At 37.7% G+C, this 27,533-nt stretch overlaps 3 protein-coding genes across 3 annotated transcripts; 1 reads left to right on the top strand and 2 right to left on the bottom strand.

The window, feature by feature from the left end:
* LOC310719942 (uncharacterized protein) lies at nt 1-4,230 on the bottom strand. The gene is made up of 5 exons (XM_083530147.1): nt 3,760-4,230; nt 1,997-2,166; nt 1,660-1,804; nt 647-769; nt 1-485 (listed from the first exon to the last, which is right to left on the bottom strand). Exons 1-5 carry the CDS (start codon nt 3,836-3,838, stop codon nt 424-426), a joined length of 579 nt encoding a protein of 192 aa, XP_083386273.1. The 5' UTR covers nt 3,839-4,230; the 3' UTR covers nt 1-423.
* Nucleotides 4,231-7,681: 3,451 nt separating this feature from the next.
* On the bottom strand, nt 7,682-21,811 carry hpn (hepsin). The gene is made up of 13 exons (XM_083530481.1): nt 21,464-21,811; nt 20,969-21,075; nt 13,915-14,016; nt 12,998-13,039; nt 12,775-12,904; nt 12,571-12,690; nt 12,119-12,159; nt 11,847-12,012; nt 11,074-11,270; nt 10,317-10,412; nt 9,766-9,908; nt 9,498-9,662; nt 7,682-8,167 (listed from the first exon to the last, which is right to left on the bottom strand). Exons 2-13 carry the CDS (start codon nt 20,985-20,987, stop codon nt 8,114-8,116), a joined length of 1,275 nt encoding a protein of 424 aa, XP_083386607.1. The 5' UTR covers nt 20,988-21,075; nt 21,464-21,811; the 3' UTR covers nt 7,682-8,113.
* A 122-nt stretch (nt 21,812-21,933) lies between these two features.
* On the top strand, nt 21,934-27,011 carry LOC310720138 (cell surface A33 antigen). The gene is made up of 6 exons (XM_083530482.1): nt 21,934-21,967; nt 22,952-23,032; nt 23,415-23,813; nt 24,760-25,026; nt 26,422-26,515; nt 26,603-27,011. Exons 2-6 carry the CDS (start codon nt 22,969-22,971, stop codon nt 26,655-26,657), a joined length of 879 nt encoding a protein of 292 aa, XP_083386608.1. The 5' UTR covers nt 21,934-21,967; nt 22,952-22,968; the 3' UTR covers nt 26,658-27,011.
* The last annotated feature ends 522 nt before the right edge of the window (nt 27,012-27,533 follow it).

Below are 27,533 nucleotides of genomic sequence, written 5' to 3'. Positions count from 1 at the left end.
ATATATATATATATATATATTTATGTATACAACGTTATTTCGACCCGGTAGCAACTCTTCCCTGGTCCAGTACTGGGTCACGACCGGTGGTTGTGGACCTCTGATATAGATTGTATATATTTATATAATCTATAGTGTATATTCTGTAAATACATAACATCTATAAATATTTACAATTTACATATTATTTAGTGCAATAAAGGTCATCTAAGGCATGAAAGTTATAATAAATAACAAAAAACCCATCTACACTTTACTATACAAGTCTACACTCTACGTTACAGCATCTGTATGAATATTCAACAGGAAAACAATAACAGTAGTGCGTTCTCTAAACATCCATAACGAGAGGCACAGGGTGTACTTTCTTTTGGAATATCCCACCAATCCGAATACAAGCCAATGGAATGAAGAATCAAACCGCTAATTTTTGATAGTTTCCTCCTCGACCCCCTCTATGTCGTCTTCTTCTTCGGGTTTGCCCTCTGGAAAGGCAAAAACATACATAAATTAATCAGTGCCCAGTTACAACGTGGAGTAAAAAAAACATCTAATAAATCAGAAATATTCCCAGAATATTCCCATAGTGTTCGGTTAAAAGCCGCAGATACTTCTTGATCGTTAGATCGGGAATCTCGGCACTTACTGAAACATTCCTGAAGTCTTTCGGACCTCTTCAGTGAGACGTAGGTCACACCGAAGATGATTAGGATCCCGAAGAAGCCGCCCATTACACAGCCAAAGAGCATCAAGTAATATTTACTGGCACCTGACAAAAAAAACCCCAAGAGACTCTGTTAAACAGAATGTATAATAACATCATTTATGAAGTTATTCAGTATTTATTCGAACAATAAATAGTTCTAAGAAATTAGTTAAAAATAAAAAGCAACAAAATTGGCAATTAATGGTCATGAGTGATTGGTTCCTGAAAAAAAACAATGCTGGTCAATGATTGGTCATTGGGAAGAATAGTGATCAGTGATTGGTTGTTGGAGAAAATAGTGATCAGTGATTGGTTGTTGGAGAGAATAGTGATCAGTGATTGGTTGTTGGAGAGAATTGTGTTCAGTGATTTGTTGTTGGAGAGAATAGTGATCAGTGATTGGTTGTTGGAGAGAATTGTGTTCAGTGATTGGTTGTTGGAGAGAATTGTGTTCAGTGATTAGTTGTTGGAGAGAATAGTGATCAGTGATTGGTTGTTGGAGAGAATTGTGTTCAGTGATTAGTTGTTGGAGAGAATAGTGATCAGTGATTGGTTGTTGGAGAGAATAGTGATCAGTGATTGGTTGTTGGAGAGAATTGTGTTCAGTGATTAGTTGTTGGAGAGAATGGTGATCAGTGATTGGTTGTTGGAGAGAATGGTGATCAGTGATTGGTTGTTGGAGAGAATGGTGATCAGTGATTTGTTGTTGGAGAGAATGGTGTTCAGTGATTTGTTGTTGGAGAGAATAGTGATCAGTGATTAGTTGTTGGAGAGAATTGGTTGTATTGAATGATAGAGATATTGGTTATTAGGTAAAATGATAATCAGTGATTGGTAATTGTCAGGAACAATGGTGATATGAACGTAAAGTTTCTCACACAATGACTCAGATGAGCTAGGTAATTATTTATACTTGATATTTTTTTCTAAAGCTGTTTGTTCTGAAAACTCACCTGTAATCCAAAGGTATCCGACTTGTACATCGAGTCCACCGCCAGAGCATATGAACGCCGAGCCGTTGACGTCACTGCCTATGTTTGACATCTGCCACGAAGCGGTATTTTGATTAGGATTGTTATCACAAGTTCCGTACAACGACTGCAGGAGAGAAAAGGAGACATAAAAAAACAGAGACATGAAATACAATCGGAAAACCTTTAAAAGCTATTCAGTGTGTTCAGGTCACACAGATGTTCTCACAGATGTTCCTTCATGCTTGCTAAAATGTGCACTCAAGTATTTGAGAGATTATTAAAAATGTTAAGAGCATTTATAGGAAAACTCCCGAACCATGGAAGGGAAATTGAGGTTTTTTCCGGGGCACTGCAGGGTGTAGGAGTTCAGAGGTAAACGTGCAGTGAAGTTGAGCATCCCATTTCCTGGTACAATGCTGCAGGTGAAGGTTGTTGATTTTCCCATGTACACGGTGGTGTTCACAGGTACCATACTGTAGTTATATCCTGTTGACCAGCAGACAAATATCAGATGATTTTTTAAATGAATTGCATGAAGTATTATTTCAGCAATTTAAAGTGCATTTTATTGAAATTATAAAAAATTTTTATGTATACAATAGCAAACACATTTAGAGGAATCCTGAACGTGACGCAATATCCGCTAGCTGGCTAATACCATGCTAACTGCTGGTTAGTATTAATAGCAGGTACATTTAATAACTTCCTTTGCTAACAACTAACTCACTGAAACTCGCTAAGCGCACAAATTGTTAACAGTTTTAAAGTTTTTCTGAGGTACAGTTATTTTGGTTCATTCATAATGAAAATGATGTGTAAGACATAAAAATACACATTTCAGTGAAATTTAATAAACACTTCCAGAACTTTTGAATTTTTAGTACTTTGCTTAAACACCATCAGCTCTGTGTACATTCAGAGTACACAATCAGAGTTTGTATGAGTTGTATTATCCCTGACACATGCTAAAATTGTAAATATATATATTTTATTCGTCTTTTATAAACGGAGACTCGTTTTTAATGGTTATTACTCACTTTACCTCGGAGTTTATGAATAAAAAAAATCTGATATTAAGATTTTACAAAAGTCGCAGTGATCCGTGTTAGCTAAGATTAATTACAGAATAGGGCTAATTCGTAATCTTGGCAGGAATCCCTGATGTAAATCAGGGTCATTCATAGATCGTTCATTAATTCAGCTCTAATATGAATGTGACATGGTGAAAAACGACAATAATTCTAGGGCACATCTCTGAAAAGTTCTGTATGTTAACATGTTAAAAAGGAATTGAAGAATAATTAAAAATAAATAAATAAATATATATATATATATATATATATAATATGAAAGTATGCAATGTTTACAAAATGGATATTTATTTATATGGACTTTTCTTTTTACAATTGTACCTTAAAGTGTCATACAATGGTACATTTGTTTTTACTGTATTAACAAAAAAATTATTTTTTACTTTTTTTTGCATTTTCCCCCCACCAAAACCCTGAGCGCTGCATGCTGTGTCAGCACCTTTTACTCGTTTGACTAAGAAATGTCCGAATTTTTGACTATTCTAATTTTTCGCTCCTCATAAACAAAACTTTCTCCGGTACACACCCATGTTGACGACTGAAATCTTGTATTGTTTTTGCAGGCAGGTTTTTTTTCACCTTACTCACATACTTATACAAAAAGTTTGTACTTTAAGAACATTGTTAAAATCATTTCATTGAAGCAGAACGTAAGAATGAAATTAGCGCTAAATGCTAAAATTAAAATGGTTTAACTTTTTTTTTTCCAATTTTTTGCAAATTTAGCTTTCACAGAACAAATCTGAATTGTGACTACGGAGGCAGGAGTTGTTGCAGAAACGTCCCTATATTGACATCATCATCATCATCCCATATATTTAGACATCAAAACTACACATTGAGTCAAAAAGAATTAATTTCTATTTGTGATGTTTGCCGTATAATATATTCAGATCAAGTCGGTGGCGAGAAAAGAGAAAACCAATACCACGGTTAAAAGCTGTAACCCACCCAAATGATGTGGTGAAATCTAAAACGTTACACATACCTTGCACAGGTGGAGCAGACTGCAGCACAATGCAGACGAAAAGCCACATCAGGCTTAAACACATCTCTCTGGTTACCATCCTTCCCTATTTCATCCAAAAAGTCCCACTGAGAAACAATAATCAAAGAAAAATCCTTTTTTTCTGCTCAAACTCAGTCCAGGAGCTGCACCTCGGTCGGCACTCAACTCTCCTCGATCTTGTACACCGGCAAGCAAATTACAGCTAAACTTCTCATTTGCAAGTGGGGCATCTGAGAGAACTTCCTCGAACAGGTCGAGCAGCAGAGTGCCACGCTCTGTTCTTCTGACGAGTGCGTCCTGTTTGTTCTTTCTAACTCCTTTTTGTAGCTCAGGCCAGGTTTTCCGTGTTTCCCCCCATCCAGGACTGCCGTTTTTTTTTTTTCCTTTAGACATTTTACTTACAAAGTGTCCAAGAGAAAAAATTTACATGGATTGCAAGAAAAGGAGACACGTTTTCAGGCGAGAGGCTCAACACACTTTTAATATTGTGAGGGAATCCTGGAATCTGGACGATCAGGTCATCCTGGTTAGGAACAAGGAAAGACATTTAATATGTGTCAGTCGAATTAAAGGATGATGATGAGCGAGAGAAAGAGTCAGGGGTAATTATACGAGTGTACGAGTCAAACATTTCCTTACATGAAGACCTCAGTCTTCATTAACTAATAAACTTGAAATATTTGATCATTTGAATGAGAAACTCATCATGAAAACGCATGATTTCAAAAAGTCTAGCATCTGAAACGACTGAAGTTTAGGTCATGTGACCTGAACAATCTCAGATTTCCTCTAGTGTTTTACTTTCAGAAGGCTGAGGAGAAAAAAAAACACAAAACCTTTCATTATCAAACAAACCCTTAAATAACCAAAGAGGAATCTTTTTTTTGTATTGAGGATTATTTTTTGGGCACCTTTTCTACAGCAAATCTAGTTATGAAGCAGGAAAGATCCTCTAGAACCCTGGTGTTAAGTTCAGGTTTAGGGTTGGATTAGTGTTGGGGGAAAGTTAGGGTTAGGTTTAGGGTTGGATAAGTGTTGGGGTAGAGTGAGGTTTAGGGTTAGATTAGTGTTGGGGAAGAGTTAGAGTTAGGTTTAGGGTTGGATTAATGTTGGGGATAAGTTAGGTGTAGGTTTCGGGTTGGATTAGTGTTGGGGAAGAGTTGGGGTTAGGTTTAGGGTTGGATTAGTGTTGGGGTATAGTTAGGTTTGGGGTTGAATTAGTGTTAGGGAAGACTTTAGTTTAGGTTTAGGGTTGGCTTAACGTTGGGGTGGAGTTAGGTTTAGGTTTAGGGTTGGATTAGTGTTGGGGTAGAGTTAGGTTTGGGGTTGGATTATTGTTGAGGAAGAGTTAAATTTAGGTTTAGGTTTGAAATAGTGTTGGGGAAGAGTTGAGTTTGGTTTAGGGTTGGATTAGTGTTGGGGAAGAGTTGAGTTTAGGTTTGAATTAGTGTTAGGGAAGATTTAGTTGTGAAATGGTTTTGGATTGGGGTTAACATTAGGGTGAGGTTTGGGGTTGGCGTTGGGTTTAGAGTTATGTTTATGGGTGGAGTTTGGTTTATGTTTAATTCGGAGTTAAGGTGGGGTAGATTTAGGGTTGTGGTTAAGGTTAGAGGTAGGTTTGTGGTCAGGGTTGAGGGTAAGTTTATGGTTAAAGGTTGGGTTTAAGGCAGGTGTAGATTTAGGGTTTAGGGTAAGTGATTGGTTGGGTTTTGGGTTTAGGCTCAAATCTTCTGAAGAATCCCTTTTTTCTTACCTATTTTTCTAACATTCTAAACATCGTAGTAAATAAGTATTACAGTTACACTAAATAATGGAAAAAGTAGTCATGAATTTATTCGTTATCTTCATTAACTGTTACCAAAATGTCTTCACAATATAATTAAAGATGTTCAGCCAATTAAACATCAACTTTTATACTTTAATGTAGCCAAAATATCCCTGGTTGTGGAAAGAATGTACTTCAGTCAGGTCAGTGAGAAATTAAGAAAAAATCATTTGAGGCGATTGTATTTACTTTTAAGACTTTATTTCGAAACCGATAGTAACATTTACAGTGAAAAAACACATTAGGCTAAATTTTATATATAGTGATAGAGAAATACAAAGATATACAAATATCATTAGAGAGGTCAATTTGAGTCATGTACATATATATTCACATCAATTACACAACTTTTATGAACCAAAAAAAAGAAAAGTGCAGATGAATAAACATCATTAAGGCGTAAGAAGTTGCGTAATCCTGTATCGTACGTTTAACAAAAGAATGCAAGTTTATAGGAAATTCAGGATCTTCAACATCAATGCCTTAAATATAAAACTCCAGCTGAGTATTCTACATTTATTCATTTCATTCATGAAAATTATATTAAATACCGAACTATAAAACGTTTTACACTGAAGAGCAGAATTACAGTGTAGCAGCTGACAATAAACATAAACATTATAGCAATTAAACGTTTTACTGCATAGCGGAAGATTTTTATTGTATTCTGTATTTACAACAAACCACAACGAGCAAAAATACTGCCTGCCTCTTTAATACTACTGCGGCTAAATCGAGCAGTCTTTGGTTTATATTACTGCTATTAGTAATATATACAAAGAAAACAACAACAACAATAATAATAAAAGTAGAGGAACATACTCGGTATAATAAGGATTTGTTGTGATATTAACACTACAGCCAATTTTGGTCAGGACTGAATACCAGAACAGTGAAAATATTTAGAAAAAAACACACTTTGCTTCATAATGTGCAAAATTTATCCGACTTAATTGTCCATTTTCACTTCTAATACCCATCAACGTGTACGTCTTAAACGATGTGCAAGCCACGGACTGTAAAAGCTCGACGATCTTGTGCCAAAATAAGGTGTGCGATATCACTCTGAAATGATTTTATATATAATCTCAAATAAAATGGAAAATGAACCACTTGATATCAGTGATTTTAACCAGAAGCCCCGCCCCCTTCTGCCTTCTCACGTGCCCTCATCCTTATGCAGTAACTGGAGAATGTTTTCAGTTGATCAACATGAAATAAAATCTCACTGCTTTATATTTATATTTGGACATTTTTTATTGGTTCGGCCTGAAATCTAAATGCCCGATTTTTCCAGTGGCGTTCCTAATAAATAAAATGAACTGATGTTAAAAAAAAGAAACTATGAAATGCTAACCTAGAGGGTTAAAAAGAGCTGAAACCTAAAAACAGAATAATAATGTTTATTTCTGCCAGACATTGTTGCTGTTATACTATACACAATTTTGTAAAAAGATTATACTGAAAACATACAGCGATGTACTACAGAACCAACAAAAAGTCCACCATCCAACCGAGTTGCTATGGTTACCACTGCCACTAAGCAGTTCCCGACCGCACGTTACGTCACGTCACGGACAAAACTTGCTTTCCTCTCTTCATGCGTATCCGATTCTGAGATTAAAGAAGCGTCGCACAAGCCCAGTGTACATGGATTAAACAAACTTTCTGAATTCACACGTACACTCAGGAACAGACGAGTACTCGCGGTACCTGCTTTGTCTCTGGGGCTCCTTCAGCATAGTCATACTTTATTTCACATTTCCAAACAAAAGATCTGTACTAAGTACAAGCAGGGGTGCCAACATTTATGTATTACCCGCATAGATGATTACTTTTTGCTTCATTTTGAATGAGTTCGGTTTCAAAGTTTTATATCGAGAAACCAGTAGTTTGTCGATAAATATTTTCTTTCATAATGTAGCCTTTGATCTTTTTTTTTTTTCGCGTTCGTATTTTGTATTTTGCCAAACACTTTGACACGTTTGAGCGTTTGGTCGATTTCTGTAAAGCCGCTTTGTTGTTCAAACCAATACATAATTGAATTAATTCGATTAATTTAACACTGAAAAGATCTGTGCATAAATATCTGTCATTGCAATTTATTATTAATTGTGTCACACCTGGAGATGCATCATATAAAAATATTGTACAAAATGAGTTTTTACATCTTTATACCTACTGATATATTGTTTTTAGTTTTTCCTTTTTTTTGTGGTAGTGGTAAAATTCTTCTCCTAATGCGAGCACTTCTACAACTGTACATCTCAGTACCTTTATGTCTGTAAGTGTAGAATGTTTAAATGCATCACATTTATTAAATTACAGAATTAAAGCCGCAAGAATTAACATTCTGACCGAGAGGCGTCAGTCAGAGCTACGGCGAGGTGATGGAGACGTGGCTTCTTTCTGATCGACTGTTTTGGTCTGGGGGGGACATGGGGACATGATGTCCGTCGCAGACCTGATCTCTGTCTTTATTCCGACAGTTCCGGGTCTCGAGGAGGCCTATGCTGTTGCTGCACGAGCCATTTTATGGACTCCGGGGGAATTTTCATAAGTCTAAACACATAAAAAGGAATGAAGAGAATCAATGACATGATGATAAGAAGAAGAAGAAAAAGAAGAGAAAGAATTCTATAATAATGCAGAATGTTCATCATCTTTATCGCAACTCAAAATATTTGATAATAAAAGAGCGAAATGTCGCACTAAGTGGAGAGGTTTTGTATAAAGGCTGAGCGATAACGCAGTTCTGCCGCAGCCCCGCTCAGGCTCCGCCCCCTGGTTATGCACCCCTTCGTCATCATGTGCACCTGAGCTTTGTTATTTACGTCAGTGTTGTCAGTGTGTGTATATATAGTCCTTGATTTCCCTGTATGTTTTGCAAGCTTTGCAAAACTCACCTCATTCTTGTTGCGCTTGGAAAAAGTGAAGGGGGAGGAGCCAGGTCAACAATTGTACAAAAAATTTAAATATAAAAGTGTAAATTCTGATTGCTAATTTATTTCGAGTGAAATGGAGGGAATTACAATAAGCAATTCAATATGTAAATGATCAATACATATTTAAAAAATAGAATTACATATTTATAAAGAGTAATTATAATTTATTAACTATAAATGATAGAACCTTTTTTACATATAATTCTATGAGTGCAGTTTATGAGCTCCATATTCCCTACTGATCTCTTTACAGGTGAGTAATTACAATCTGTGGTCTGTTCAGGGCAGGATTAAGTATTGAAACCCCTCCATAAAACCCCATTAATTGTAGGAAACACATAATATCAGTTCCAGGGTGATCCCTGTTTTTTGATGGACAGGGTAGAGGGGTGCCAATACATACGAGTTTCATAAAACACCACCAAACATCCGTGAAATGAGAAGTGTTTCCCTCACGTCCCAAATTTTTCTGCGCCAATAAAAAAAGGCACCAAACATACTCTCCTACTGTTCTTCTGCCGGGCCGAGAGTCGCCTCTGGAGCCGGGCGCACAAGCTGGAAACATCTGAACTGTACGTGACCTTTAGCGAGGAACCATGTGACTGGATTTTGGGCCACGCCCATCACTAAGCCTGTTGTTTCCACACCTCTCGATTTTTTTGGTATATTCCAAAAGAAAACGCTCAGAAATGTGAGCTCGTGATAATGAAGCTTGTGTTTTCTGTAGCAGAAGCTCTGAGTGCAGTGCAGCTTCAAATCCAAATTGTGTGTGATGGATGTGTGTTGGAGGGTTTGTGTGCTGAGCCACTGGTGTGTGTATGGCGGGTCATTGTGTGTATGGTTAATGGTATGTGGTGTATGATTAGTTTGTGTGTGTGGTGACTGAGAGGTGTGTATGGTGTGTGATTGGTGTGTGTGTGAGAGAGAGAGGTGGTTGCTCTGCTCACCCTCATGGCGCTGGATATCCATGGCAGGAAGCGGGACACTCGGGTGTAGACGCCGGGTTTCTTGGCCATGGCGCAGCCCGTCCCCCAGCTGACTACGCCCAGCAACCTGTAGCGGCTCGTCTTCGAGAGACAATCGGCTGCTACAAAGGGACCTCCACTGTCTCCCTGCACATACACACAGAGTGATTATAAAGCATTACAACACAGGAGCTGCATGAGGAATGAGGAATGACGTCTAAATGGCGCCACCTTGTGTCTGATCAGTTACCTGACAGGAATCGGTTCCTCCTTTCTCATATCCAGCGCAGAACATTGTGGTGGTCACCTGGTTATCGTAGTAATCAGGGGCATTACAGACGGCATCGCTGATGATGGGAATGTGGGCCTCCTGGAGGATATTTGCCTGTGTACCTGAGTAGGAGTAAAAAAAAAACACCTATGAGCCATGATAGGGTTATTAACATTAGAGTTCGACTGAGTGGATTTTACCAAGAACAGTAGCTGGTTGGATCATACTTGCTGATAATAAATTAATCAGATGATAGATTTTTTTAAATGGAAAAAAAATAAAAATAAAAAACACTGTTAAATAGTTCTTTATTGCGAAAATATTGCATCCAAAATCAATAAAAAAATACACTTAGAAAAAACAGCACCTGGCATCAGCATGACCTCTAAAGGACACCCTGAAAAACTATCAGTATGGATTTTTGCGATAGCTGATAGTTCCAGCAATCAACTATCGGTGCCGATTAATTTCCACAACCGATTTCTACACGCAGTGGTTTGATGCTGAACTGGGTATAAAGGATGACTGACCGTAATACTCGACGTTTCCCCATCCTGTCACTGTGCCGATCTGACCGTCCACCAGCCGCTGACCGTAGGTGGGCAAACAGACGGGCTGAATGTAGTCTACGGCAAGCAGGAGAGAAAAACATGTGAAGGGAAACACATGATAAACACCAGGCATTTAGGATAAAATACTAAGTGTTTAAACGTGAGTATAAAACTGCTGGGTCACTGCAACGAAAATGTACCACGGCAAACATTTCATAAATTCCTGCTTCGTGACTTCTACAGACTTTTCTGATACTATTGTCTTTTGTTTAGGCCTGAGATCTGCAGAAAACAGAGCAGCTTTGTTCTCCAAACTTCCTGGCAACCTGAAACCGGAGGGGCGGATCTCCAGCCTACGACAGCACACGATTTCAGCCTTCTGACACCCAAACTATACATAAAGCACTTTAAACACAGATATCTGGAACAAATTACACAAAAAGAAAAATCACACAAAAGAAATCTAAAACTTTTCTGAAACAAATGATATTTTATTGTTTCACCATTTTATTATTTATTTATTAATACATTTATTGACTGGTAATGATGCTGAAATTCCCTTTGCTCATCACTCACACTATCACTGCTCCATAATAACTAATGGTAAGGGCTTCGAAAACAAGCTCACACTGGCACGCCCCAGGGGTCACCAACGTTTTGGGTCGTTCCCAAACTTCCCGTTTCCCTGCACCACCCTTAAAAAGCACAGATGTGGGCGGAGTTTTGTGACTCTCACCGGTGAACTGCAGGGGTTTTGTGAGTGACAGCACAGCGATATCGCGGCTGTTGTCGTCAATGTTGGCGTCAACGAAGGGCAGGTAGCTGCTGTGATAAACCACCGTCTTCACCTCGGCGATCACCACGTTCTTATGGATGGGGGTGTTGTAGATGGAACCCATCAGAACCCTCCACCTCGACACGTGACGATATCTCCTGATCACACACAAACACACACACAACGTGTGAGTGTGGGTCCAAACATGCGCCATGTTCAAATATCAGACAGATAAATTTTTCCTTTCGGGTCCTCATTTTTATCAGGTTAGGTAACAAGAAGGCAGCTAACGTGCCATGACGGGGAAAACATATATCACACCACAGTGCTGCTGCCATCTGGATTCTGATTGGTTGATTTACTTTTTAGAACAGAATCTCTGACAGTATCACAGCTGCACAAACATCACAGGTTTATGTTGTCATTTCTTTAGTGAAGGTACATTCACATGGAGTTTCTGGAAGAAGTATATAACAGTTACAATAGTGGAGTTTGTGTTTTATTTGCCATTTTTATGACAAATGACTGTTTTATAGCTGCTATAATGTAAGTGACAACAGGAACTACTCGAACTCTACAACACTGAATGCAACTACAAATGTATAAACATGCTGTTTTTATTTTACCACAACATGGTGTGTATATGTGTGTGTGTGTATATGTGTGTGTGTGTGTGTGTGTGTGTGTGTGTGTGTGTGTGTGTGTGTGTGTGTGTGTGTGTGTATGAGACTCACTCGGGGAAGCAGTGAGCAGCACTGACGATCCAGCGGTCTGATATAATGGATCCTCCACACTGGTGAACTCCGTCATACTGCAGACTGACCTGCCATGGCCATGAGCCCTGTCTCGCATCCACACCTCCCACAATCCTCTCCTCAGGAAGCATCCGCCTCCCACAATCTACACACACACACACACGCCACAAAGGTGCAGGTTTATATCCAGTATCTGTGTTAAACTGGGACTCGGTGGATGGGGAGCGCTGGTGTAACGAATCTACTCTTACCTTGGCAAAGCACTTGAACAATCTGTCCCTTTTCACATTTACTGAAACACAAAAGAGAAGGAAGGACAGTTCATCACTTTTACACGTCTGTTTCATGCCTAATAACCGTATTGAGCTCAGAGAATTGAAATAAAAAAATGGTTTAGTATCTAAAAAAGAAAATATTTAGGGAAAAGGAAAATTAAAGAAAAACAACTATAAACTACTATAAATCAAGCATCAAGTTAAATCCGGTTTACTTAGAAACTTCCAGCTAAATAGTGTGATGTAAAAAAAAAGTAATACTTATATATCATATTACATATATAAAAAATGCAGAAAAAGGATAATTAATTAGAATAAATTCCAATTAACAACTGTAAATAATTAACGAGGCGTAGTGGTGTAATATATCCTGATATATATATATATATATATGATGGTGAGATGGTCCAGCCCCAGTGCAGTCTCACCATGGGTACAGCGCAGTGCTGATCTTCTTTCCGTAGGTTAACTCGCTCTCTTTGATGCAGAAGAACTCGTGGCTGCTGCTGCTGCTGTCTGGAGCGCATGTGATGGAGAAATTTATCGCCCTGACCAGGCAAAAAAACAGAATATTAATATTTGCTATCCATTTTCTGCTTTCGTCGTTCCGTTTGCATTCGGTAACACTTTACCTGACGAAGCCCATCTCCTCACAGCTGATGGCGGCGAGCAGCTGATTGGCGCTGGACGAGCAGACGTGTCTCCATCGCCGCTGGGCGGAGTCGAATACCCTCAGTCTCTGGTCCGCCACGCTCACCTGCACTGTAGTGAGGAATAAATACGCAATGGCACAAGCGAGTGTGTGACTTCTCAGCTTCGCTTTAGAAGATAAATGGTGCTTTAATGTGATCTTACCGTCATATAGACCCATGTCTTCTGCTGTCTTTATGTACGTAGCTGCAAAACAAACGCACAAGCGAGGTCTTGTGACATCATCATCATCTTCATCATCAATAAAATAGTTTAATGTACTGTATATTATTTGGAAGATGATTATTACAGTTGATCGAAAATATCACTATCTACTTTTATTCCTTCCTTCCTTCCTTTTCTCCTCCTCCCACCATTCTTTCCTTCCTATCTCTTTCCTCCATTCCTATCTTCCGTTCTCTTCTCTCCATTATTTCCTTTCTCCCTCTCTTCTTTCCTCCTTCCTCCCATCACTCCTTCTCTTCCTCCCTCCCTGCACATATCACATTATTAAATAACGTATTATTTATTACACTGTACATTTATTATTGTGTTCGAATTCAAGTTTAAAAAGCATTTCCTCTGCAATTCACACAAATTTATATAATTTATATTTATATAATCGACTAAAACTTTTACCCTCCTTATAATATGATACTCATCTCACTGATATTTCACTTTCATTTAAAAAAGAGACGCCTGATTTATATTCTTTTAGATTGAATCTGCAGAGGCACAAGAACAAGAAAAGTGGAACTGTGGATACTGTGGTAAAGTTTTCTGTAAGTAGAAGTGTGTTTATTTAACAGTTATGGAAGGAGTTTCCAGTGTCTGCGCTTTGTAACGATCAGAGGTAAGGTTTTTATCTTCAGAGCGGAAGAGTTTCACGCTCCTTTACTAACACATATAATATCAACGACACAACAGTCAGCAATCTGTGATCTGTAGGAAGAGTTCTATGGTATAAGAGTAATAACGTCTTCACACCATCACATGGTTTATTATTTTTCTTCAACACCTCTTAATCCTTATGTAACACACATTTCCCAGAATTCACAGCAGCAGGAGGATTCAGGACTCACCCAGAGCCCAGATTGCAGCTCCCAGTCCAGCCAGGAGCACAGCGGTGACCCCCACAGCCACGCCGGTTCTCCACCGACTGCACACAGCCATCCCTGGTGCTCCTGTCACACACACACACACACACACACACACACACACACACACACACAAACACACACACCACTGTCACACTCAGGAAACGCAAAATAAACACAACTTTCAAGATCTCACTGGATCAACACTTTGAATCAGGTGCGTACAGTTTTATGTTCTAATGCGAATCTTCATGACCTGTTTTTTTTTTTTTTTTTTTTTGTGTGTTATAATTGGGTTTTATTACAAGCTATGGATGTTATTAGCTCAAATCAGAAAGAGACGCAAAACAAAAAAAATACAAAGCAGTGTGTGTGTGTGTGTGTGTGTGTGTGTGTGTGTGTGTGTGTGTGTGTGTGTGGAGAGACGAGAGAAGAATGAGATCAATAGTCCAAAGTCAGCATGTCCACAGACACAAAGTAAACTGGGGATTTAATACCAGTGCCATAATCTACTCCCCTTACACACACACACACACACACACACACACACACACACACACACACACACACACACACAGAAAGCAAGTGTCACTCCGTCCCAGGACTGGATCCGTAAGATCTGGCCATGAGGCGGTGATCTGTTACATAAAGCACCACGTGCAACCAGCAGGCCAAAAAACTTTATTACTTTTTAACATAAAAAATTATTACAATTCTGAACAAATTATTTCACAAAAAAAACAGTGTTTATTACGTACTTTTGTTGTTATGGATTATATATTCACTCCTGTATTATGGTATCAGTAGATATTTAGCTGTGAAATGTTTTTGTTTGTTAATGAAGTAACATATCGATATTTTCACTCTCACATTGTTTGGAAATGTTTAAGGCTGACCAACACGCACACACACACACACACACACACGCACACGCACACGCACACGCACGCGCACGCACACGCACACGCACACGCACACACACACACACACACACACACACACAAAGACGAACCATATTATTGAATTGTCACCAGAATTATTATCACCATTCCCATTACATTTACTGGGGTTAGGGGCCTTGCTCAGGGGCCCAAGAGTAGCAGCTTGAAGTAACTGGGATTTAAACTCACAACCTTCAGATCCAAAGCCTAATGTTACGCCTTAAACACTCCCATCTGCCCTCTGCCATTATTCGGTTATATTCATTATTTGATATATTCAATATTCGACTCTTTGCTGTGGTCCCTTTTAAATATTTGTTGATTTTGAAGAGTGTTTTTTCTAGAAAATGTCAGAAATGTCTTTGCACTTTATAAGTGTCTAATGTTACATAAGAAGAACGCTGCACGATTTCTTTTTTACTTTCATCACCTCAGAACATGATCTGATGCAAGCAGGATCATTTCTCCACACCGTACCCCAGATGTGTTCATCGTTCCCCAGTGTATATTCCCCATAATGCATTGCTGGAAGATAAATAATTCATTATCATCACAACCAGCTCAGTTCCTGACTACAAGAACCGAGCCAGAAAACACATGAGCACCTTTCAGAGAGACCATCTCAGATCGATTTCCAAAAAGCAGATAAACATCAGAAATACGTCATGTTTGAAAGAAAAACAACATCTGAAGTTCCACCTTCTTTCACTTCTGATGAATTCTTACTACACCTCAAAGTCTCCTGCTTACAGGATGACTGATCTCCTGCTCTAGAGTCTATGTCGAAATTAAAGCAGAAGCAGCTCAGAGATCTCTGAGTTTCTCTGCTCTTAGAGAACTGTTAGAGCACATTTAAGGATGTGGTCTGTACAAACAAATCTCATCTCATTGCTGCAAATCTGTTTAGAAATCCTGCTGAAACACAGTGAAACTACATTTTAAATCTTCCTGTTTTGTAATTAATAACAGCACCTTTCTTCTGTTATTCGAGAATGACCTCAAAGAGAGAAACCAACAAGAATCCCACATCTCTTTGTGCTTAAAAAAGGCCATGAGTATATATATCCTTTCTTCAAAAAATCACATTTTACATAAGCTCCACTCTTCTGGGAAGACTAGATGTCCTTGTGGAGCTCTAAGGGTATTAGTAAAGTCAGGTACTGCTGAAGGTGAGGTGAGAAGGTATCTGGGCAGCAGTCTGTTGGGGTCAGAGCTCTATAGCAGGAGATCTTCCACTCTAACCCATGTAATGCAGATCTTCATGGAGCTGGATTTGTGCAACAGAAGTAAAGGGGAAATTTCATACACCTGCGTCCAATTGCGTGGTAACAGTTTGGGAAAGAACCACATATGGCTGGAAAATTCAGATGTCCCAATACTTTTGTCCTTACAGTGTATACACACATTATCCTGGTCATTGCTGTATATGATAATGACAGAATAATGTAATGTAATTATGTGCAAAAATTTGCATTAATTTGCATATAAATCTTGAATATTTTAATTATATAAATCTAGAAAAAGTCCCTGTTATTTCCTCGAGATTTAAATAAAGGAAGTGAAGCGACTTTTCTTGGCCCGTGTCCCCGCTTGTGGCGAGTCCGAAGCCCAGCAATGGTCGGTTCTGACCCATTTCACTACGCAACAAGTAGCACTTTTGTTTCGCACCTGAAAAAGTCCTGATGCAGTTACCTGGCACTGTGCACATCTCCCTGCTTCCAGAATTCAGACCTCCACACCTCACTGCTTTCTAAAATTAAAGCCCATTCAGACTTTTTCAGGACAGAGGTTGTGTACATCTAGTGCTGATGTGTACACTACATACACACACAAGCTACATGTCCTACATTTCTTTGATTGGCTGAAAAATTGACTGTATAAACGCACGGCGTAAGTGGCAAAGCCTCTGTCAGATTGATTTTCAATTGCAGTGGATTATATTTAATGAAATGAGATTTAATAATGTACATTTCCACATGAAATTAAGTAAATCATTTAGGATATTTTCGAATTTCTCGTTAAAAATACGCCTTAATATTAAATTTGAATAAAATCGAATTTGATCTAATACCATTGCGGGACTAATTAATTTTAATCAAAATTATCCCCATTATTATCATTCAATCAAACAGAATTGCACCCTGAATTAGGTTCCCTCAGACTCAATACAAAATGAAATGGATTTGTGATGCTCCCAGACGTTCCCTCTCTACTGTTCAGTCTGTTGTACTCGTCCTTGATGAGTCATGGATGTGAGTCAAGAGAGAAGGCTGGAGTTTAATTTCCAGTAAACCAGCTTCATTTTATTTATGTGAAGGAATCCATTTGTTTCACAGAAACCTGGAGAAGTTTAACACGTCTCCATGAGACCTACAACACCACTGCCATGAGGCATGTGCTATAAATATCCATTCGTTCTAAACTGATGATTACACACTTCTCACACCGGCGCTAACTGCATCTCACCGTAACCCTCAATCTACTTCTTACTATGCAGAAGGTTGTTGTTGTGCCCAGTGTCCAGTGTGTGTGTGTGTGTGGTGTGTGTGTGTGTGTGTGTGTGTGTGTGTGTGTGTGTGTGTGTGTGCTGTACTCGGCAGATCATAGCGAACGATATGAACACGCCTGTGTGTTCAGGTTACAGTTCAGAAGCAAAACTAGGAAAAAAACCTTCGATTAGCACTGAGACAGTTTTTGTGTTCTTCACTGCGTTTCTCTGAGGTGAGTTTCTGCTCTGATTTAAAGAAATTCTCATGATGATACTGTTACTGACACATAGCTGATTTTCAAGAGTAGAATCATCATCTGGGTTGATACTCAATTTACTGTATTTTATTTAAACTTTTTACATGTCTGGGTTTTACAGGAACCTCAGTGTGTAAACGTCTGTTAGAGATATTCTGAGAAATTATGAACGAAATTATTATTTCATTGCGATAACTGTCCAAGTGAACTCGTGATTAATCGCAACTTAATCGCACATTATTTATGTTTGTTTATTAGTGAAACCAAACTTAAGCATGAAGACAAAATAATATTGTAAATGTCAAAGTAATAATGGTGTTTTAAATGACGTAAATCATCAGGACACCAAACAAAACGTTTGCTACGTTTCCACAAAGATGGTTTTATTTGGCGGACTTGGTGCAGCAGTAAAAGAAATGTTTAGGTAATATATCGGTGGATTTATATATATATATATATATATATATATATATATATATATATATATATATATATATATATCTGAGTAAAGGAAGGACGTCGTGAATAAATGTGTGTTGTATTAAAGGTTTTTTTCGCCTCTTTTACGTTTATTTGTTTATATTTTTTTTTATAAAAATGGTCAAATAGAAATGCGTTAATCGGGCGATAATAAAATTAAAACCGTTAAAATGGTATTCTAATAATAATCTAATGTATTCTAGCATGCGGCGCCCCACACTGTCACATCGGTGGTAAATTCAAGATTGTCCAGAAGCTGTTGATTTACTTCTATGTTCTCTAAAAGCAGCTCCAACTGTAATGATCCTTAGTATTAATGTGCTCGTTCTAATACAGTACGCTTTCTACATGCTCTTATTCACACACACGTGTACGATGAAAGCGCTGTATAAAAAACAATCGCCCGCATCAGCACTTTGTAACAGTCAGAGATGAAGCTGTAGATTTCTGAGATCTGCAGGACCGATGAGGTTACGCTTCTTTGTGGTTTCTCTTGGGATTTTTTTCTTATTAAATTAAAGAGAAAAACGAGCGAGGCTGGTGAGGGAACGGACGTTTACAGCTGCTAACGTTTGTGAGCACGTAGTCATTGTATTCACTGACGTTATGGATGTAAGGGCATTCAAACGCTCATCTTTATGTCCATTCTGAACTATTACTTAAGAGTTAGTTTGAGGTTTGATGTTAAATAAGGCCAGTTAAAAGAACTTGAATAAAACGTATTATTGAGAATTGTACGGCTGTTTTGTGAAGAAAACTCACGTGAGCGTAAACTAGTCAAAATCCTCACTGCTCCTTAACGTCAAAATTTTGTTTTCCACTTGACATGTTTCTCCTCTCGTTTTACTGCATTGTCAGTCGGAGATAAAGAACGCTATTCTGCTAAATTAAAGCTGACGAATGTGTTAATTTACACACACCCGTATCTTGTGGCACCCGGTCGGTGGATAAACAACACAACATCGAGGCCAAGCTTGAAAAGGCCAGACATATACTGTACATATACCAAACACATATATACACACATATACACACTCACACATACAGTCTTAAACATGAGAGCAAGAACCAAACAATGGCTGCGATGCCATAAAAGAAACAGTAATGACTGTAAACTGATGCCTCCAAGAAGTTAAAACCCCCTTTTTAGTGTAACTATGATCCGGTTCATACTTTAAAGCTGGAACCTCAATATAATTAATGTGTGATAAAACAAGCTCTTATCTTCATTGACAAGTATCAGTTTAATTAATAAATCAATCAATCAATTTATCGCTTTAGTTCCAAAAAGTTAAGCTTTATATGAGATTATATATAGTTTTTATTACTAGGTATGAAACCACTTTTTTACTCCCCACATTTTCACTTTAAAGTACTAATAAAAAGGTTATGTAGAAGTTAAAGGATCTATACAGGACCATACACCCTGAGAAAGTACCAACAGTGTGCACGCTTTATAAAATGGTCTAAAAACATGAATGGATAGACAGAATATCCCTCATTTTCATGCTGTCCTTTTTACTATATAAGTGCTTAGAATTACTTTTAAGTTTTTGACATTTGTCTTTTTTGGTGTAAGATGTGACTCCCAGATCAACACCTGCTGCAGGATTCAATACTGAGAATAGCAATTATTCTCAATGACATGTAGGACTGCAGGATATACTGTAGATATATTTACTTCTAGATTATATGTAGGTAAAACACACCTTTTCCCATCTAAATCATGTAAATGATTTCTTTTTCTCTCAGTTGACAAAAGGAACAGGTCTAAAAAGCTCCATAAATACATGCAAAAAAACAACAACAAAAAAATAAATGTATTTTATAATGTTTTTAAAGATTTATAATAAAATACCTTATTCCAAGCACATTATTAGTTTAAATCCAGCAAGAAAAACAATGTTTGTGAGAAGCGAAAGAAAAAACACCCCGCCAAATTCCTAACAATTTTCTTCTGCTTGGAAACAATGTGGAAGCAAACGAACCAGATAAAAAAAGATACAGCGACCAATACGAAACATATAACAGGTTTTAGCAAGAAAACCTGAAGTCGACTTTCGTCATTCGGATCGTCAAACCTGAAGATTTCATCTCCTCTGAATGTTCTTAAACGTAGGATGTTTTTGATGAGAAATGAACATCTGCGTAATATGAACCTGTACATTCTTAATGTAAAACTTAGCTTTTTATCCAAAGTGTTTATCTTAGATTATAAAACTGCAAGTGTTGAACACAAACCATAATAATGTTTGGACGAATCCGTGGACCAATCCAATGGCACAAGTAGTCTGATGTTAAACTTATTCTGCACTCACAGAACCCTTCACTTTCTGTTCAATATTAGATGCAGGAACAAACATAGAACTGTCGTTTCCTTTCCTACCTTTCCCTCCGCAGATCTCAGGCCATGGATAAAGGATTGTTTATGGTGCACAAGACAGAATACTGAATAAACCACTGCAAAGCCTGGTTTATTGAGTAAAAATTTGTTTCCTCTAATCAGACTGTGTGATGTTTCTCCACCATCATCCTAACCATCATCATCATCATATTTCTGTCAATCATCTGATTAGACACTGCGCAACATATGTCCCTCACTTTACTTATTTCATGCGGACGAACAGGCCGGTGTCGACCCTTGACCCTGTTACAGTACTAATAACCAGCTATTAGACCAAGTTTGAACAAAACATGTCTAATCCACTTCAGTCTACACTCATTAATGTTTAACAAGCGTCTAGGTGCATGTCTGCTGTCAAAATAACAGAGTAAAGAACACACTCTGTTTGTGTGTGTGTGTGTGTGTGTGTGTGTGTGTGTGTGTGTGTGTGTGTGTGTGTGTGTGTGTGTTTGTGTGTTCTGGAACGTACCGATCTTTTTCTCTGTCATCTCCCTTCGGGAAGCAAAAAGCGGAGAAAAGTGACTGGGATGCGGCTTCACCCTCCAAAATCTCTCCTTCTGCTTTCACTCAATTCACCTGCAAATCATTCATTTCATCATTTAGTAGAAATAATCAAATATTTATTCATCACCTGAAATCAAACTCCAGCAGCTAAAAACGGGTTAAACAAGTTAAATAAACCAAAGGGCAAATGGAGCTCCAGATTCAGGGCCAAGCGGTTTGCGACATTTACAATTATTAGGAAAACTGCGTATAATAAACATTTAAAGCTCTTTCAGTGATCACATCTGGATTGTCGAAGATTGTTTATGTTCTAACCCCAGCAACCCGAAGTCAACTTTACAAAACAGTCAAATCCCAAATATTTTGAGAAGATATGACTGGATTTATAAGTCGCACCGGTTTTAATTTGCGGCTTTGGGTTTTTTTTTGTCTGGTTTTGTTCAGGAATGAAAGTTCTCACCTTTTCCCCTCGCAGCAGGTGTCTTTCTCCACCAGGTCCTGAGGAAATAAGCCAAGGAACTAAAGTGAGATTTTCCTCAACGCTGACATTTAGACTGTCCCAGGAGTCTCACCGCTTTTATTTTAACGGGGAAAAAAGCTTTTTCGGACAACCAGGGCCACAAGTCACTTCTTTCGCACTCCCTTGTCCTTCTCTCTCTCTCTCTCTCTCTCTCTCTCTCTCTCTTTCTCTCCCCCCTTCCAGTCAGTACAAGCCGTCCCCGGGGGGCAGGTGTGATTAAGGGGGGGCTCAGGTGCTCCCGGCTGTGTCTCAATCCACACACTATTGTACTAAACAGTGCCCGAATTCAGTGTTCTATAAGACTTGAAAGCACACATGAGGTACATCAGAACAAATAGACAAATTGTGACGTAATAAATACAGGGGGGGGGAGGAGCAATAGCCACGCCCTTCACAGCATACCTGTCAGCGTACAGTATAAACATCAGCGCACATGTTTTACAGGTAAATAATCAATTCATCGCCATGTTTACAACCTGTAATTTAAGATTTCCCTCCTACTCCATGTCCTGAAATGCGGTTTTTCATAGTTAGTGGACAGGATTGGAATCAAGTTGATTAGCAGGACGGTTTGGAGAAGAGAGATCAACATGGTCCATTCTCATGTGCAGAGGAAGGGCACGGGGTATATCAGTAGAAGAATGCTGAGAATGGGGCAACCAGGCAGGAGAAGTGGAAAAAGTCCAAAAAGGAGTCCAAAAATGTATCCTATAAACAATCATAGCACCTCTTAAATTAGAGATTAGATTAGATTAGATTAGATTAGATTAGATTCAACTTTATTTTCATCGCACATGTAACGGTACAAGGCAATAAAATGCAGAAAGCATATCACCAGAAGTGCAAAGTGTAAAATATTTACATATGTACAGGTTTTTAAGGCAATGATATATGATACATATAAATAACAAACAATATGAAATGAACAATATGAATATAAATACACACAAAGGCGATTATGTAGGATATTATGAAGGAGATATTGTATACAGTGTTTATAAAAAGGTCCAAAATGATAAAAAGAAGACTATTATATATTATATTCAGTGGGCGTAACATATGCAACAGTTATTATAGTGCAATCTTAAGTATTACAGTGTGTATAAAGTGTATTTTTGTACTTTATTCATAAAAAAAAAAAGGATGTGCATTTTATCCATTTAATGTCATTTAATGTGCAGGGGCTCAGCCAGAAGCCCTCACCCTCTCACCCTTTCTCATCTCACCCCCTCCTTGTGGTACATTGTGGTTGTTAGTAAGGTTTACAGAAAAGACTATAATGATGTGGAAAGTAACCAAGGCAGCATGAACACAGAGTAACTAAGGAGAAAACATTGGTCTGGATTTCCTCTAACGACCACAACAATATGCACACGTCAAAAAGGAAGTAAAATACTACAACTACAGACATGTTCCTCTTCTGTTCAGACCTCCACAGCAGTGAGATGGACAAGACGCATAAGTGCTACATGCAGAACAGATGGCTGTGGATGTCTCTGATTATTTCAGGTCAGGAGAGTTCTCAAATTTTTGTACGCTTTGATTAATAATCACCAGCATCATAATCATTATTTCAGATTTCCATCCAAACAACTGCATCAATGTAGATGAGAAATCAAATAAGAATCCAGGTCTTTCCATGATCTTAATTCTTTACTGTGTGCTTCTAGTGCAGACGAGTGTCCCTCACCTTACCACAGTAAAATGTTTCAGAAATGATTTAATCATAAACCAAATTACTGTAATTAAGCAACGTGTAACAAACAAACAAATACCTACTGAAATAATATGCATTTATTACAATATGTAATCAGTTGAGGTTTGGAATAGAACGTCTGGATGTGTATGAAATGATTAAATGCCTGTGTTCCCTCTCCTGCTCCTTCTGCAGTTTTAATGCCTGGAATGATTGGGTCGTCCATGGAAAGTAATTGGGTGGTCCATTTTCCAGTGAACCCTATTCACGCTCCTCGTGGTTCCTCAGTGACGCTCCCCTGCACTTATGACTTCCCCAATGAATCCGGGTCACGAACTGTCCAGTCTGAGATGTGGTGTCGAAACCAGGACCTGTGCCTCACAGCGACCTACGTGTACCACAGCGCAAACATCTTCCCCGATCCTGCGTTCCGGGGCCGGGTCCAGTACCTCGGCTCACTCGGCTCCAGGAACTGCTCTCTCAGGGTCAGTAAGCTGAGGGTGAAGGACAGTGGCGTGTACGTGTTCCGCTTCATCACCAACCACCCTGTGCGAAAACTGCCAAGGCAGCAGGGCCTGATGTTGAAAGTGACAGGTCAGGAAGCGTTTATGTATTTTAGTTTGTGTAGATTTATACAAATTTCATGTTTTTTTTTTTTCATATTTTTTTTTATTTTAATTTTATGGAGATATTAATTCATACTTAATTTGCTTGTATATATGATATGTATATATACATATAAATAGAATATAAATAAAAGTATATAAATAGACTATTTTATATAAAGAATATTTGAAAATCTGGTTAAAAAATAATTTTTACATATAAATATAAAGTAAAAAAAAAAAAGATTTACCAGATTTTGAACTCTATTTGTGTGCATTCTTGCATTTTTGTCTTTTTCTATATCATGACATCACAAAGTCATAAAAAACACATTTAATACAGCACTTTTTAATATATATATATATATATATTACTATTCTTATTTTTAAATATTCAATATAAAGTATTTGGTCCCCTTAATTACAGATTGCAGTAATATTTTATATTTGTATTTTTTTTATTTAGTATGGCTCTGAATTTTATTTTTTTTATTCCCCCTTTTTTCTGGTTATCTTTCATTTTCATGACACACACACACACACACACACACACACACACACACACACACACACACACACACACACACACACACGCGCGTGCACACACGCCCTCTTTCTGTTCTTATTATCTGGACTTGCAACATGACTTTCATCTGTCACAACGCATCATGACTCTATATAAGTGCAAAGGTCAGACATTTCCTCAAATAAACTCTTCTTTTTCTGAGCAAAAAAAAAAAAAACAAAGAAGTGAAAGATTGAGTCATGTCTGGAAAGAGATATTCATTCTCACACAGTGGTTCTTAAATAACCATTTATAAAGTTCGAAACACACCTGCAGGGTTGCACCTACATGGATCAGTGTTTGTAGGATTCTACACAGAAAACCCCTCATAGCTCTGGATTTGGTGTGTGGGGGTTTTTTTTCTCTCCAGACGCCCCAGGAAACACGTCAGTGACGGTCACCAGCTCGGGTCTGATTGCTGAGGGAACGTCAGTCAGCCTGTTCTGTTCAAGCTTTAACACCTCAGCACATACCAACTTCACGTGGTTCCAGAGGAACGAAACCACAACTTTAAGGGGCACAGGGCAGAAGCTGACTATAGGGCACCTCAGTTCTCGAGACAGCGGCTTGTACACCTGCGTAGCCCAAAACATCTGGGGCTCAGACTACGCTAATATCACACTCACCATCCAGAAAGGTAAATCTATATATCATAATGTTTTTTTTTTTTTTTTATGAATGTCTATAGATAATGAGGAAATTTAATAGCAGACTGATAAAAGGGAAATCATCAACATACTGATGGTGTGATGAAGTGGATCCTACATGTTTTATTTATTAAAGAATTACATGTACATTTTATCCATTTATAGTTACATTTAATGATGTTGAAAATCTACGAAAACATTTACATTTCTGGCATTTTGCAGACGCTATTATCCAGAACGACTTACAATTATCTTTTTTATATAACCGCACTGTTGAGAGTTAAGGGCCTTGCTCAAGGGCCCAGGAACAGCAACTTGGTGGTGCTGGGATTTGAAATCCTGATCTTTTTTTATCAGAGGTCCACCATGTGAGCTACCACAAGTTCCTGTTCTCACTTATAGTATGTTCTAGCAGCTTTACCTTACATTCTTTTACAGTAAAAACAATAAACTGCAGCTTGTCATATTATAATTCGATTCCTCCAAAGAATTTCCCACATCGAGAACATAATTACCGCTGATATCTACAAAGCGCTGACTCGGGAGAATCCTTCTATATAGTAAAATACATTACTATGGAGATGTACAACTTGCAGCAAAATGCTTTATATGATCAGTCCACATAAAATTTAATCAGAAAAAAAAATATATATATAATAATAATAAATATATATTAAATAAATAAAAATAGAGACCAAAAATATAATAGAGGAATAAAAGATCATTTTAATACACCAAGATATAATAGAAAAAAATAAATTTTAAATATTAAAATAGAAATAGAACATAGAATATACATATGTAGCATTATTTATGTTCCAGGAAGGTAGAACTTAGATGAGTATTTTCATGCTCCATCTTTCCACGTTCTAAACATGTTCCAGTGATTCTTCTGGAAAAATCATGGGGGCCCAGAAAAAGTTCATGTTTGCATGTCAATTATTTTAACACAATTATCTATGAGAAGAAATGAAGATCTCTTTTGGAGGTCAAGATCTGAACAAAGGATTGTCATTTTAATTCATTGAACTTGGAGAACCAAACCTGTTTCAAAGTGCACAAAGATCTGCTTTATATGGTTTGGAGTGGAAGATCTTCTGTTTCAACCCTTTTGAACATGATAAATGTGAACGCTGAGTGCACTCCAGGCCTCCTCACCTTCTCACCTTCATCAGTACCTGACTTTACTAACACCCTTGTGGCAGAATGAATCTCCACAAAAATCTTGTAGAACATCTTCCCAGAAGAGTGGAACTTATTCTAACGGTACATATGGATTAAATGTGGAATGGGACGTTTCAAAAGCACATACCAATCTTATGATCAGGTGTCCACATACTTTTGTCTATTTGATGTGTGTGTTTGTGTGTTTGTATGTGTTTTAGAAAAAGGAAACGGCTCTTCCTCTACTGTTATCATTGTGTTTGGAATAATCATCCTGCTCACAGTAATAATTGCTGTTATCATTTGTATTAAAAGGTAAACAGTTTTTTTTCTTTTAACAAACTTAATTACACACAAGATAAAATCCTGTGTAACAAATAGAATATATTTTTTTTCTTTCAGACACATGGCTTCAAAAACCTTCCACAGGGCACGTAATGACAACGACAACCTCTGATCGCTGTCGGAGAAACAGCTTTTTATTTATTAACTTATCGGATTTACTCGCGGTGTCATAAACGTAGCTGTATAAACATGAGGTTTTTTAAAAATCATATTATTATCTGTTTTTTATTAGAATCTGGAGTCTTTAGCGTCGAGCTGGAAGGACAAAACTAGTGAAATAACCACAATGCAATGCGGTGAATTATGCATATGGTTTTGTTTTTTTTCAACAATGAGATTGATCACCTGTTCTGATTCTTTTCGTACACGTCTAATGCTTTTAACACATTGAAATGAATAAATGTAATAAATTATTTGAAACGTAAAAGTAATAAATTAAAATGAGTGTTTCAACTCAATAAACGTACATTGTGTCAGTGAAATTGTTGAGCGAATGTTAACAAATGAATTAAAAATGCTGAAGAACTACATTACCCATCAGCCCCAGTACACCACATGACTCTGTCACTGATCTCCTTAATCGCTCGGACGTTTCCTTTCCTGACTAATTAGCATCATTATTTAAGTTTTATGCTTTTGCGCTTTTCTTTTTTCAGTCTTTTGCTTTATTTCCACCTTCCACCATCAAACAGTAGAGAAAGCCCCAGGCTGTGCTGATGTCAGAATAAAATAAACAAAAGCTGATGATGATCAAAATCAATTAATTTTTACTATCTTCTTTTAAATTTAATTTTATTCTACATATATACACAACAATGATCACAGTTTCATGTGCTACCGTAAGAAGTGACGCTTGAAATCCATGTATAGTTACACAAAGTTGTCACTTACATTATAGGAGCTATAAACAGTCATTCCCTCTGTTTGTTTCTCTGCCTTAAAGTCAAGAAAACAAAAAAATGCAGCTTGACACCGGAGACTCCGTACA

The sequence above is a fragment of the Silurus aristotelis genome (assembly GCF_946808225.1).
Source record: "Silurus aristotelis genome assembly, chromosome: 25".
In the NCBI taxonomy this organism is placed as follows: Eukaryota; Metazoa; Chordata; class Actinopteri; order Siluriformes; family Siluridae; genus Silurus; species Silurus aristotelis.
Note: the sequence above shows the minus strand (reverse complement) of the source record. Positions and strands in the feature narration are given on the sequence as shown.

What these genes read in the sequence shown, in the direction of transcription:
- LOC310719942 (XM_083530147.1), bottom strand. Translation starts at nt 3,838, where the DNA reads ATGGTAACCAGAGAGATGTGTTTAAGCCTGATGTGGCTTTTCGTCTGC. An exon ending in CGGATACCTTTGGATTACAG is followed by an intron (nt 770 to 1,659) that starts GTGAGTTTTCAG and finishes TTTTTTTGTCAG; the next exon opens with GTGCCAGTAAATATTACTTG. An exon ending in AAGACTTCAGGAATGTTTCA is followed by an intron (nt 486 to 646) that starts GTAAGTGCCGAG and finishes TTGCCTTTCCAG; the next exon opens with AGGGCAAACCCGAAGAAGAA.
- hpn (XM_083530481.1), bottom strand. An exon ending in AGCTGCAATCTGGGCTCTGG is followed by an intron (nt 13,040 to 13,914) that starts GTGAGTCCTGAA and finishes TTTGTTTTGCAG; the next exon opens with CTACGTACATAAAGACAGCA. An exon ending in GCTGCTCACTGCTTCCCCGA is followed by an intron (nt 11,271 to 11,846) that starts GTGAGTCTCATA and finishes GTGTGTGATCAG; the next exon opens with GAGATATCGTCACGTGTCGA.
- LOC310720138 (XM_083530482.1), top strand. Translation starts at nt 22,969, where the DNA reads ATGGACAAGACGCATAAGTGCTACATGCAGAACAGATGGCTGTGGATG. An exon ending in GATGTCTCTGATTATTTCAG is followed by an intron (nt 23,033 to 23,414) that starts GTCAGGAGAGTT and finishes CTCCTTCTGCAG; the next exon opens with TTTTAATGCCTGGAATGATT. An exon ending in CCTGATGTTGAAAGTGACAG is followed by an intron (nt 23,814 to 24,759) that starts GTCAGGAAGCGT and finishes TTTTCTCTCCAG; the next exon opens with ACGCCCCAGGAAACACGTCA.